This window comes from Myotis lucifugus, unplaced genomic scaffold, assembly GCF_000147115.1.
Source record: "Myotis lucifugus unplaced genomic scaffold, Myoluc2.0 scaffold_57, whole genome shotgun sequence".
Classification (NCBI taxonomy): Eukaryota; Metazoa; Chordata; class Mammalia; order Chiroptera; family Vespertilionidae; genus Myotis; species Myotis lucifugus.
Genome location: NW_005871105.1, coordinates 2,596,498 through 2,608,372, shown reverse-complemented (window position 1 = coordinate 2,608,372; position 11,875 = coordinate 2,596,498). Strand labels below are relative to the sequence as shown.

At 36.9% G+C, this 11,875-nt stretch overlaps 1 protein-coding gene across 7 annotated transcripts in view; it reads left to right on the top strand.

Annotated features, from left to right (window-relative positions):
* The window catches only part of MCM9 (minichromosome maintenance 9 homologous recombination repair factor), a 59,640-nt gene that overhangs the window by 33,243 nt on the left and 14,522 nt on the right, over window positions 1-11,875 (top strand). For all 7 annotated transcript variants that reach the window (XM_023754181.1, XM_023754180.1, XM_023754178.1 and 4 more), the window contains one exon: window positions 9,963-10,137. In XM_023754181.1, coding sequence (XP_023609949.1) covers window positions 9,963-10,137 — 175 coding nt within the window. The remainder of the gene's footprint in view (window positions 1-9,962; window positions 10,138-11,875) is intronic.

The window sequence follows — 11,875 nt, the reverse complement described above, 5'->3', positions numbered from 1 at the left end:
GCCTCACGTCGGGCGTGGCCGCGGCGGGGCGGGCTCGCGTGGTCGGAAGGGGCGTGGCCACCGCAGAGGCGGTGGGAGGCGTGGCCGAGGCGGGGAGGTGTGCTCGCGGCTGCCTCTGCGGTGGGAGGGAGCGATTCTGGGCCACGCCCGCCCCTCGGGTCTGCTTAGTGGTGTGGGTTTTTTTTCCTTTTTTCATTTGTCCAACGGCTATGCTGGGTCTGCTTAATTTAGCAGATATGACTCGGTTGTATACACTAGATTAGGTTTAGCTGCCTCTGTATTGGATAATATTTGCGGTAGAGTGAAGGATTGGTTGCAGTGGAAATAAATCATATTTTATAGACCGATGCCAGCTCAAAAGGAGCAAAGCCATTTTGGAAATCTAGTTCTTAGCCAATCTCTGCGTTTGGGCACGACAGGGCTGTTAGTTAAGTAGATACAAAATGTAGGGCGAGGAGACACATTTGCACACACTTGGCTTGGAAAATCTGAGTAGATATTATTTGGGCTGCACCTCGGTCTTCCTCTCCTTCCAATCTGAAAAGTCCTAGAATAAGAAAAAGATTACTAGAGATGTGGTCAGTTACACCCCATGTTTCTACCGTTTGAGGGCATAACAGGAACGTAAATGGAGAGAACATGGAAGTAAGGATACCAGAGGGCAACAAATATAAGGGAAAGGCCAGTAGAGAACACAAAGGGATATCAAGTGTGATTTTTCAAAAAATGTATGGCCTAAACTGTCAGTAAATAAAAATGTGTGGCACCGCACACGAGTTCCAAGGAGCCTTTGCTTGATTCATGGACATTCAATGTGGATTCATTTACGCTGCTTAACTACCATTGTCGGAAAAGGGAGAGCTTTTAACACATTTATGAGGTTGTTGAACTGTTTCTGTTTACTAAATAAAAGTGGTATAAAGGTTTAGGTTATTGCTTGCTTTTTATAAACTATTATTTTTCCTTAAGAGTTGTGAATGAAACCACTGAACTTGGCTAATTAAATTCAGAGAGAAAATTAATTCCTTTTCAGGGGGGAGGGTTTCACAAAGTTTTCTTTAATAATTCTTCGGGGGAAAGGGACACCACACTTCCACTCAATTAAGAGAAACATTTTTATCAACAGAGAAGTCTTTTTTATTTTTTTCCCACTTACGCCATGAATTCATAGGGAATGGGTTCCAGCAGCTCAGGCTCCTTTCCGTTGGTTCTCACAAAGTGTGCTTCTCTGGGTGGAGCAGGCTAAGGCTTCAGTTGAACCCATGTGCCTTTGTCTTTGGCTTCCTTCTTTTTCTGATCATTTTCCTTCACACGTTTCAGGAAGCTACTCGGCTCTTAGCTTAATATGCTCAATACGTACTTTCATTCTCTTGGCAAGAATCTTGCCCTTACCTTGCTCGTCCACAATAATGCCCACTGCATGCTGGGTGACACTGTAGACTCTTCCAATGTTGCCATGGTAACATTTGTGGGCATTCCTTTTTGAACAGTGCCCATTCCCTTGCTGTCCACAGTATCACCTTTCTTGTAGATTCGCATGTATGTGGCCAAAGGAACAACTCCGTGTTTTCTAAAAGGGCTAGAGAACATATAGTGGGTGCCTCTCCTCTTTCCCTTTGTGTTAGTCATTTTGGCGAATTACTGGAAGATGGCGGTTCCGGCCGAAAGCGAAAAAATTAATTCTTAAGTATCATCTATGCTGGAATAATTTTCTCTTAGTATAGTGCCCAGAATTTTGAGTTGTCATTCTTTGGGCATTGTTCATACTTACGTAGGTTGCTTTTGATGAAACTTTTTCATCTGATGGTCTTTTTTAAATGTTTTTAATGATTTCAGAGAGGAAAGAAGAGGGAGAGAGAGAAACATCAGTGATGAGAGAATCATCGATTGGCTGCCTCATGCAGCCCCCTCTCCCCGCACTGCCCCCCCCCCACCCCCAACTGGGGATTGAGCCTACAACCTGGGGCCTGACGGTCTTTTGAAAGTTATATTGGACAGCTAATACCAGGACTTCCCACATTTAGGAAAACTACTTAGAGTGGGGGGTCCCATTTTATTGTCAATGGATTAAATAATCAAATAGGACCTACCAAAGAAATGGTTTTCTCAAGCCCAGTTGTTTGTGTGCATTAAGTATGAGTCATACTGTGGTGATATGGTATGTATGTATAGATAACATTTTGATCCTCAAAACATCCTGGAATGGTAGGAGGGGAGGGTGTTATCATCCCCACATAACAAAGGAGGACAGTGGTGCTCAGAAACCTGTTCCTTTAATTGCTGACCGAGTGCTTCTCTACTTTTTGTTCACTGTGTCAGATAATACTTAAAGTGGACTTTATGTGTAGAAAAAGCAATTGATATCATTTCCTGGAAGAAATGATATCAATTTCCACCGACTGGCAGAAATGATATCAGTTTCCACAGGCTGGCAGACCCTGTAGTAATGACTTGATTAAAGAACTCTTGAGGAACAAAGCTCCATGAATGAAGTTGGCCCAGGTATATACTGGGAGTGAGAGGAGGCCCAAGCCAAGGCAAAGCTGTGGGAATCTCCCCATGAGGCACTGCGGATGATAAGCCTCCTATTGCAGAAGGGATGAGGGGGGGTGGGGGGGGGGTGGGAAGGGAGAGAGGGTGGAATGAATCCTGGAATGCATCCTCATACTTTATGGTTTCCATATTTATTACATAAAGTGTGTCCTCCTCCCCCATTTTTTGCTCCCCCTCTTTAATAACAGTTTCACTGTTTTGTGTTGATCACTACCCACCATTAGGTTACAATTTTGTTGAAGATATAAGCTGTGTCTGAGCCCTTATCCATAGCTGGACTATACTGTTCAACACCCTTTGGATATCTATCAATGAGATTATTGTTCTTTCTGAAGCACCATAATTATGTTTGCTGTTGACAATTTGTTGATGTTAATATCTTTCTGACCAGAGAATATTAATGGAAATGCTTAGTAATTATTTTCTGTTTCATGTATCTAGTTTTTTACCCTGTGTTCTTAGTCCTCTTATATGAAGCTCCTTCTAAACTTGTTTTCCTCCTGACCTCACTCTCCACTTATAATACATCTTCTCATGTTTTACATTCCATTCTTTTCTCTCTAACCGTCTACCTCTCCCATTCATCAGATAACCAGGAGAAATGTGGTCATAAGTAGAGAGAGGATTCAAATCTTTAAAACAGCTCTTGGCTAGACTACTGCTTGCACAAAGCCACTGCTAAACACAGCAGCTTTTTTAGTTGGTTACTATAGAGACAAATGGCATTAAATGGAGATATGCTTGACAGAAGTTAGGCAAGTAAGCTTTGTGAGATTGGATGCCTTATATGCAGGATTGTCTAAAAAAGGTCAAAACCAGAAAAGATAGGAAGGAGAAAGGTTTCACAAATGAGCTGATAGGTAATTAATTGGTGGATTTAGGTTGGTAGTTTTGTGCCTGCTAAAGTCTTGAATCCAGCATAAAGAATCTACCTCCAAGTACCTCTATTATGACTACATAGTGACTTTTTTTTTTAATAACAGCTATGCTACCATGAATTTTTGTGTTCAGATCTCTGTTGGAGGTGCATATGTTTTCATTTTTCTGGGTCTTGAGAGTGGAATTGCTGGATCCATATGGTAACTCCTTATGAGGAACTACCAGGCTGTTTTCCAAAGTGGCTGCACTTATATTCCCACCAGCAATGTATGAGCATTCCAATATCTTCACCTCCCTCCCAACCCTTACTAGTTTTTTTGATTATAGACTTTGGTGATGTGTGAAGTAGTGTCTCATTGTGGTTTTGATTTACATTTCCCTGAGGGCTAAAAATGTTTGACTGTTTTTCATTTGCTTATTGACCATTTGTATATCTTCTGTGGAGAAATGTCTATTTGGATCCTTGCCTTTTAAAAAATTGGGTAATTTTTTTTTATTATTATTGAGCTGTAAGAGTTCTTGATTCTAAATACAAGTCTTTCATCAGAGACATATTGATCAGGTTTGGGAAAATTTTCTCCCCTTCTGTGGATTATCTTTTCATTTTCTTGGGGGGTGTCCTTTGCAGCTCATAGCTTTTAATTTGATGAAGTCCAATTTATTTTGTCTTTTTTTGCTTGTGCTTTTGGTGTCATTTCTCAAAAACATTGCCTAATCAAGTGCCATGAAGATTTATATTTGTGTTTTCTTCTAACCATTTTATACCTTTAGCACCTTACATTTAAGTTTGATCTACTTTGAATTATTTTTTGTATATGGTATCAAGTAGGGGTCCAAATTCCTATTTTTATATGTGGATGTTCAATTTCCCAGCAGCATCTTAAAAAATTATTCTTTCCTCAATGAATTGGCTTGGAACCCTTATCAAACATGAGTTAACCATAAATGTGTGGGTTCATTTCTGCAAAATTAATTTTTTTTGTTGATCTATATCTTATGTCATTACTACACTGTATTGATTATTGTCACTCTGTAGTCAGGAAATTTGAGACCTCCAAACCCCTTGCCCCCCCCCCCCCAATATTATATCTATTTGGGATTCCTTGAATTTCCGTATAAATTTTATGATCACTTTGTCAATGTCTGCAAAGAAGCCAACTGAGATCTACATTGAATCTGTAGATCCCTTTGGGGAATATTGCCATTTTAACAATGTTAAAATTCCTGTCAGTGAACATGGGATGTGTTTTCATTTATTGTAGTAATCTTTCATTTCTTTCAACAATGTTTTGTAGTTTCAGGGTATAAGTAAGATTTTGTACGTCTTTTGTTAAATTTATTCCTAAGTGGTTGTTTTGTGTGTGTTTTTGATGCTGTTGAAAAGGGAATTAGTATTTTCTTAATATATTTTTGTATTCTTCATTGCATGTATATAGACATATGATTGATTTTTAAAGATTGCTTTTTTTATCCTTCAACCTTGCTGAACTTGTTTATTAGTTGTAGTAATTTTTTAGTAAATTCCTTAAGATTATTCTATATGCAAGATCATGACATTTGCAAATAGAGATAATTTTAGTTCTTTTTCCCCTTCCTAATGCCTATTATTACATTTCATGCCTAATTGCCCTTCCTAGAACCTCCAGTACCTTCAGTACAATATTGAATAGAAGTAGTGAGAATGAACATCTCTGTCTTGTTTCTAATCTTAACGTGAAAACAGTCAGTCTTATACCATTAAGAATGATATTAGCTGGTTTTTGTGTAGCTGCCCTTTATCAGGGTCCTAATTTGTTGAATTTTTGTCAAATGCTTTTCCTGCTTCTGTTGAGGTGATCATATGCTTTTTGTGCCTTATTCTGTAAATATAAGGATATTACATTTGTTGATTTTCAGGTGTTGCACTACTTGGTCATGATGTGTAATCCTTTTTATGTATTGCTGAATTTGATTTGCTAGCATTTTGTTCAGGATATTTGTATCTGTAATCATAAGAGATATTGGGTTTTAGTATTTTTGTAATGTCTTTTTTTAATGATGAGTATGTTACTCTCTAAGCACTGCTTTATATGCATCCCATAGTTGTGGTATTTTGTATCTTCATGTTCTTTCATCTCAGTGTTTTCTAATTTTTCTTTTGTCCAGCTATCTGTTCATCGCATGAACACCTCTTTACACTACCTCTGACAAATGGACATTTCGTTTTTGCTTAAATAGTTACTTTGAGGAAAAGTTCACTACTTTGTAAGGTAGCCCACTCATTTTTAAACATCTCAATGTATCCAGCATGTAAAACTCTACATGTTGTTCTAGGTTATTTCTTTTGAAGTTGCCCCAAATTTGTTTAATGCTTCTTCCATAGGATAGTTCTCTAAATATATAAACATTATTTTCACTTCTCTAAGTCTTTCTTTAAGGCTAATTATATCCCATGCTATATTCCTTAAATTTAAGGCATTATTAAGATGTCCTTTATAATCCGTTTATCCTTTTAAAAAATTATTATTTCTTTTGAAATTTAATGTCTCAAAGTAGACATTAAGTCCTAGAACAGGAGTCAGCAATATCCTATAAAGGGCCAGATACAAATATTTTAGATTTTGAGGGCCATTCAATGTTTGTCACAACTACTAAACTCTGATTGTAATGTGAAACTGCCATAGACAATATATATATAATAAGCATGACTGTGTTAAACAACAACTGTTTTTACAGAAACAGGTGTCTGCGCCAGATTTTGCCCGTAGATCATAATTTGCTAGATGTTATCTAACCAGTGCAGACCCTAGTGTGATTATATCATCACTTATGAATGCTATTGCATTAATGTATGTTGAAGACTGTATTAAAATATTATGAGGGGAAGTTAGATATTATTCTCATATTTGCTCCTCTATAGGTAAGTGTTTTACCCTCTGGCTTCTTTCAAGGTTTTTTCTTCATCTTTCATTTTAATGTTTTTCCTGCTCTGTGTTTTCTGAGTTTTCTAGATTTGTGGTTTGGTGTCTGACATTAATATAGGGAATATTATTGGCTTCAAATATTGCTCTGTTCCTTCTCTTACTTCTTCTGGTATTGCCATTACATAAATTACATGTATGTTATATCTTTTGTAGTTGTTTTCATAGTTTCTGGATATTCTGTTCTGTTATTTCCATCTTTTTCTCTTTGCTTTCAGTTTTAAAAGTTTCTATTGACTATCCTTACTCTCAGATATTTTTTTCCTCAGCCATGTCCAGTCTAGTGAGTCTATCAAAGGCATTCTTCATTTCTTTTGTAGTGTTTTTGATCTCTGGAACGTCTTTCTTACTATTTCTTAGACTTTCCATCTCTTTGCTTATAATATCAGAGAAATATTGTCAATATTTAATGTGAGAACCTGTAAGAGCTCCTGGAACTAAAAGTCACAAAAGTGTGGGAACTCTCTTCCTCCCATGAATGTGTTCCTCTGGAGTTTTTAATTCTCAGAATTGTCCACACTGAGCCTCCAGCAATTTGAGAATTATGGTCAGATTTTCCTATCCCAATACAGGTTCCCATGGAGGTTTCTGCTCTAGTAAGTTGTGATTCTCTGTCTTTATGTCTTTCCAATTTGGGGAGCAGGGGTTTGACCTGTGACCTCATTTCTCTGATGGATCTCAGAATTATTGATTTCTCAGTTTGTTTAGAGTTTACTTGGTGTTAAGATGGAGTAGTAACTTCTAAGCTCCTTAAATGCTGGACCAGAAACCAGATGTTTTCTTCCGTAAGTTTTACATTTTTCATTTAGGTCTTTAATTTTTTTTTTTTAGGTCTTTAATTCTTATGACTTAATTTTTGTATTACAAAATTAGTTATGGATCAAGATTGATTTTTTTTTCTTTTTGTATAATTATTTGTGGGATGGAGTATCCTTTCTCTATTAAATTGCTTTTTCTTTTATATACTTGACCATATATGTGTGGGACTATTTTTTTGGGCTCTATTCTATTCCATTGTTCTATCTGTTTATATTCTTTCTCCATTACCACTCTGGATTGCTCTAGCTTTGTAGTAAATCTGGAAATGGGTCATGTGAGACTTCCTACTTTATTTTTTGGCTGACTCTTCTGTTTTCTTTGCTTCTCCATATAAATTTTACAATCACCTTGTTAATTTCTAGAAAAAGAAAAATCTTGCTAGGATTTTGTTTGCAGTTGTATTGAATCTATCAAGCATTTTGGGGACAGAGAGCACTTTGGGGAAACATCTTAAAATATTGAGATTTTTAATTCATTCAATAAATATGGGATATCTTTATTTGATTAGGTCTTTAATTTTCTTTAAAAATGTTTTGTAGTTTTTGCATACAGGTCTTACACATCATTTTAAAGATCTATATCTAGGTATTTCATATTTTTGGATGGTATCATAATCTATTATTTTTAAATTGTAATTTCTAATTTTTTCTAATATATAGACATATGATTAATTTTTGTATATTGACTTTCAAACAGCAGCCTTGCTATACTCATTTATTAGTTCTAGCAGCTTTATTGTAATTTTTGGAATTTTCTACATAATCATATTGTCTGTAAATATATTTTTTAAAATTTAGGTTTTCCTTTTCAAGAAAAAGTGTTGAGAGCAAATCTCCTTGCCTTGTTTTGATCTTGAGGGTAGAAGGGGTATGGGACTCAAAGCATTCAATCTTTTATCATTAAGTGTTAGCTGAAGGATTTTTTAAATACCCTTTATCAAATTGAAGGAGTTTCGTCTAGTCCTAGTTATCTGAGAATTTTTTTTTTTATTATGAATGATCATTGAGTTTTGTCAAGTGTTATTTCTGTATCTATTGAGGCGGTCGTTTGCTTTTTCTTCCTCAGTTGATGTGGTGAATTGCATTTATTAATCTTTGAAAATTAGTGTTGCATTCCCAAAATAAACCCAACTTAGTTATGATCTATTATCATTTTATGTATTTTTTAATTTGCTTTTTTTTTGAGAATTTTTGAATCTATGTTAATGAGGGATACTGGTCTGTAGTTTTATTTTATTATATCTTTATCTGTTTTGGATATCATGATAATGCCAACGTCATTACCTGAGTTGGGACGTGTTTCTTGTTTTTCTACAGTTCTAAAAATTTTGTATAGAATTCATATTTCTTCCGTAAATGTTTGGTAGACTTCATCATGACGTCATCACAACCTGTAGATTTGTGTGTTGCAAGATGTTTAACTACATAGTCAATTTTCAAAGTAGATATAAGATTATGCAAGTTATCTTTTTTTAAGATAAACTTTGACAGTTTATATATTTTGACAATTTCATTTAAGTTATTAAACTTAGGACATAGGTTGTTCATTTTATTTCTGTATTATTAGTTCGATATCTATAGGATCTATAATGGTGGCCCGCCTTTCATTCCTGACATTTGTAGCTTTTGTCTTCTTTTTTTTTTTTCTTAATCAGTCTAGCCAGGGGTTTATCAATTTTTTAATCAACAATCCTATACAATAAAGAGGTAGTATGCAAATTAACCCTCACAAGATGGCTGCCTACGACCAGGCCAGCAGGGGGGTTAGTGAGGGACGACCAAACGCCTGAACAAGCAGGCTGCGTGGGGCGATCAGGCAGGCAGGCAGGTGAGCAATTAGGAGCCAGCGGTCCAGGATTGTGAGAGGGATGTCCAACTGCCAGTTTAGGCCCAATCCCCGGAATCGGGCCTAAACCGGCAGTCGGACATCCCCCGAGGGGTCCCAGATTGGAGAGGGTGCAGGCTGGGCTGAGGGGACATACCCCCCCCCCCCCCAGCACAAATTTTGTGCACCGAGAGTAGTTATTATAAATACTCATTATTTATCATACAGCTTTTAAAGAACTTTATTTATATTCTTTTTAAATATTCAAGAAAGAATCTATAAAATATTTTCCATTGTTATCCTCTTTTATAGGTGGATAAACTTAGGCCTCGCTATGTTATGAAACTCCCTACTATATGATAGCCAGAATGACAAATCCAGATTCAAATCCAAGTCTAGGTGACTTCAACGGCTTTGTTTTTGACCACTCTGCTTTATTGACTGGTTTAAAGGATGAATTATAATCAGATAAGACCTATGAAGGGAATCCTCTGTAACTGGGAGCAAAGTTTTCATTTTCATCATTGGACTAATATTCACTGTTCTCTGTCTTTGGACCCTTTTCTATAAACAGTACATAGTACAAAACCTCTTGTCATAAGATCTCTGGAGATCTGTTAGCTCCTTCTAAAAGTTTCGACCACTCAGTGAGGGTACCTACCAAGAAGAGACAAAATTTGAAGACTTCTGGTTTCCACAAAATGCTTATTAATGCCTATTAAAATTTCAGAACATAGGATATTCCAAGACCCTCTAGTAACAACCTGAAATAGTTGTTCTGATGCCATCCATTCTTGGTGGAGTACAAATAAAAGCCTTGATTCTAAAACCTTTCCTGCCCTTTAAAATGTAGGTATTTATTTCCCTTCATAGGTATAAGATAGGCTTTTGAAAATAAAAGCTGACACAACCTGCTTGTTTCCTTAGGTCTGACGGTAACTGCTGTAAAAGACTCAGGAGAATGGAATTTGGAGGCTGGGGCATTAGTGCTTGCAGATGCAGGCCTTTGCTGTATCGATGAGTTTAATAGCCTCAAAGAGCATGATAGAACCAGTATCCACGAAGCAATGGAGCAACAAACCATAAGTGTTGCTAAGGCTGGGTAAGTGTTAAATCTATTTGAATCATTGAGATTAGTTAATATCTGATTATGGGAAATGTGAACCTTATTGAACTGTAAGGTATATTTGGTCCTCTCGGAGACACAGTTATCACCCTTCAAAACACATATTAATTTTCCCATGAAGGTGAATGAGGGAAGTAAAAATTAGTTGTTGGAACAAAGAAAGAAAAACTAAAGTGTAAAATAAATGTAAGTTGATTTAACTCATGAAGGGGACTTATGAAGAGCTTTCAATTCAGGCTCCAACCTATTATCTCATTCAATAATTGTGTGTCTACTCTGGGTTTATTATTATGTTAGGAATTTTGAAAGATTCAAAAAGACAAAACATAATGTCTGCTTTCAATGGTATTCTTGTGAGAATATCATTAATATGTTTTCATTTTATATAGTTGTGTGGGATTTTTACCCCATTTTTGGCATACTCCTCTTTAGGGGTACAAAGATTGTTTTTGTTTGTTTTTTACAAACATACCATTTATTTTGATTCTTTCCTCTGACCTTTTCTCATCACAGCTTTGAGACATAATTCACATACCAGATAAAATCCACTCTTTTAAAGCATACAGTTTCTTGGATTATAGTATATTCATAGAGTGTGCAACTACCACCACTGTCTAATTCCTGAATGTTTTCATCACCCCAAAGAGAAACCTCGTACCCTTTAGCTGTCAGTCCTCATCCCCTCCATTCCATATGTCCTGTCTCCCCTAATCCACTTTCTGTCACTATGGATTTGCCTGTTCTGGACATTCCATGTAAACAGAATCATACAAGATGTAACTTTTTGCATCTGACAACTTTCACTTGGCATAATATAATGTTTTTAAGGTTCATCCAGGTTGTCATGTCAGTAGTTTGGTTCTTTTTTATGGCCACTACCTTCCCACCATGTGCTCACTTGGCCTTTCCGCAGTGCATGAGTGTGGAGAGAGTGAGCTGTGTCTCCCTGCTTCTTTTTATGAGGACATAAATCCCATTATGGGGCTCCACCCTCAACACCTCATCCAAACCTAATACCTGTCTAAGGTCCCAACTCATATCATCATCCTGGTAGTTAGGGCTTCCGCATAATGAATTTTGGTGGGACACAAATATTCAGTCCATAACAGTCTCCATTACTTTCTTTTTTAATTGTGATTAAAAACACGTAACATAAAATTTACCATCCCAATTATTTTTAAGCGTGTAGTTCAGTAGTGTTAAGGGTAGTCACAGTGTTGGGCAACCGATCTTCAGACCTTTTCCATCTTGCAAAACTGAAACTCTATACCCATTAAGCAACAACTTGCCATTTGCACCTTTCCCGGTGCCTGGCGACCACTGTGTTACTTTCTGTTTCTGTGAATTTGATGATTGCCTGACCTGACAGTAGCATAGGTTCTTTTCCCTTCACTCCATTGGCTGCACTTAGTATTACAGCCCTACTTAACTGTAAGGCGGGGGGGGAGGGGGGGGGAATACATCTTGCTCTGTTCCCAGGGGAAAGGGAATAAGGCTTGGTGAACATAGAGCATCTACCACCACAGCCCAGAGTTAAGTTTGGAAGTGACAGAATGTGGGTGAATAAAGCCATGAGTGAAGACGGGGATCCCCTGTAAAGGCTGTTAATGAGAGACTCACACAAACAAGGGCACTTTCTGCTGGGCCTGCAGTGCTGAAAATAATGTGTACAGTATTTAGAAACTGTACAATATTTAGAAGAGTCACTACTATG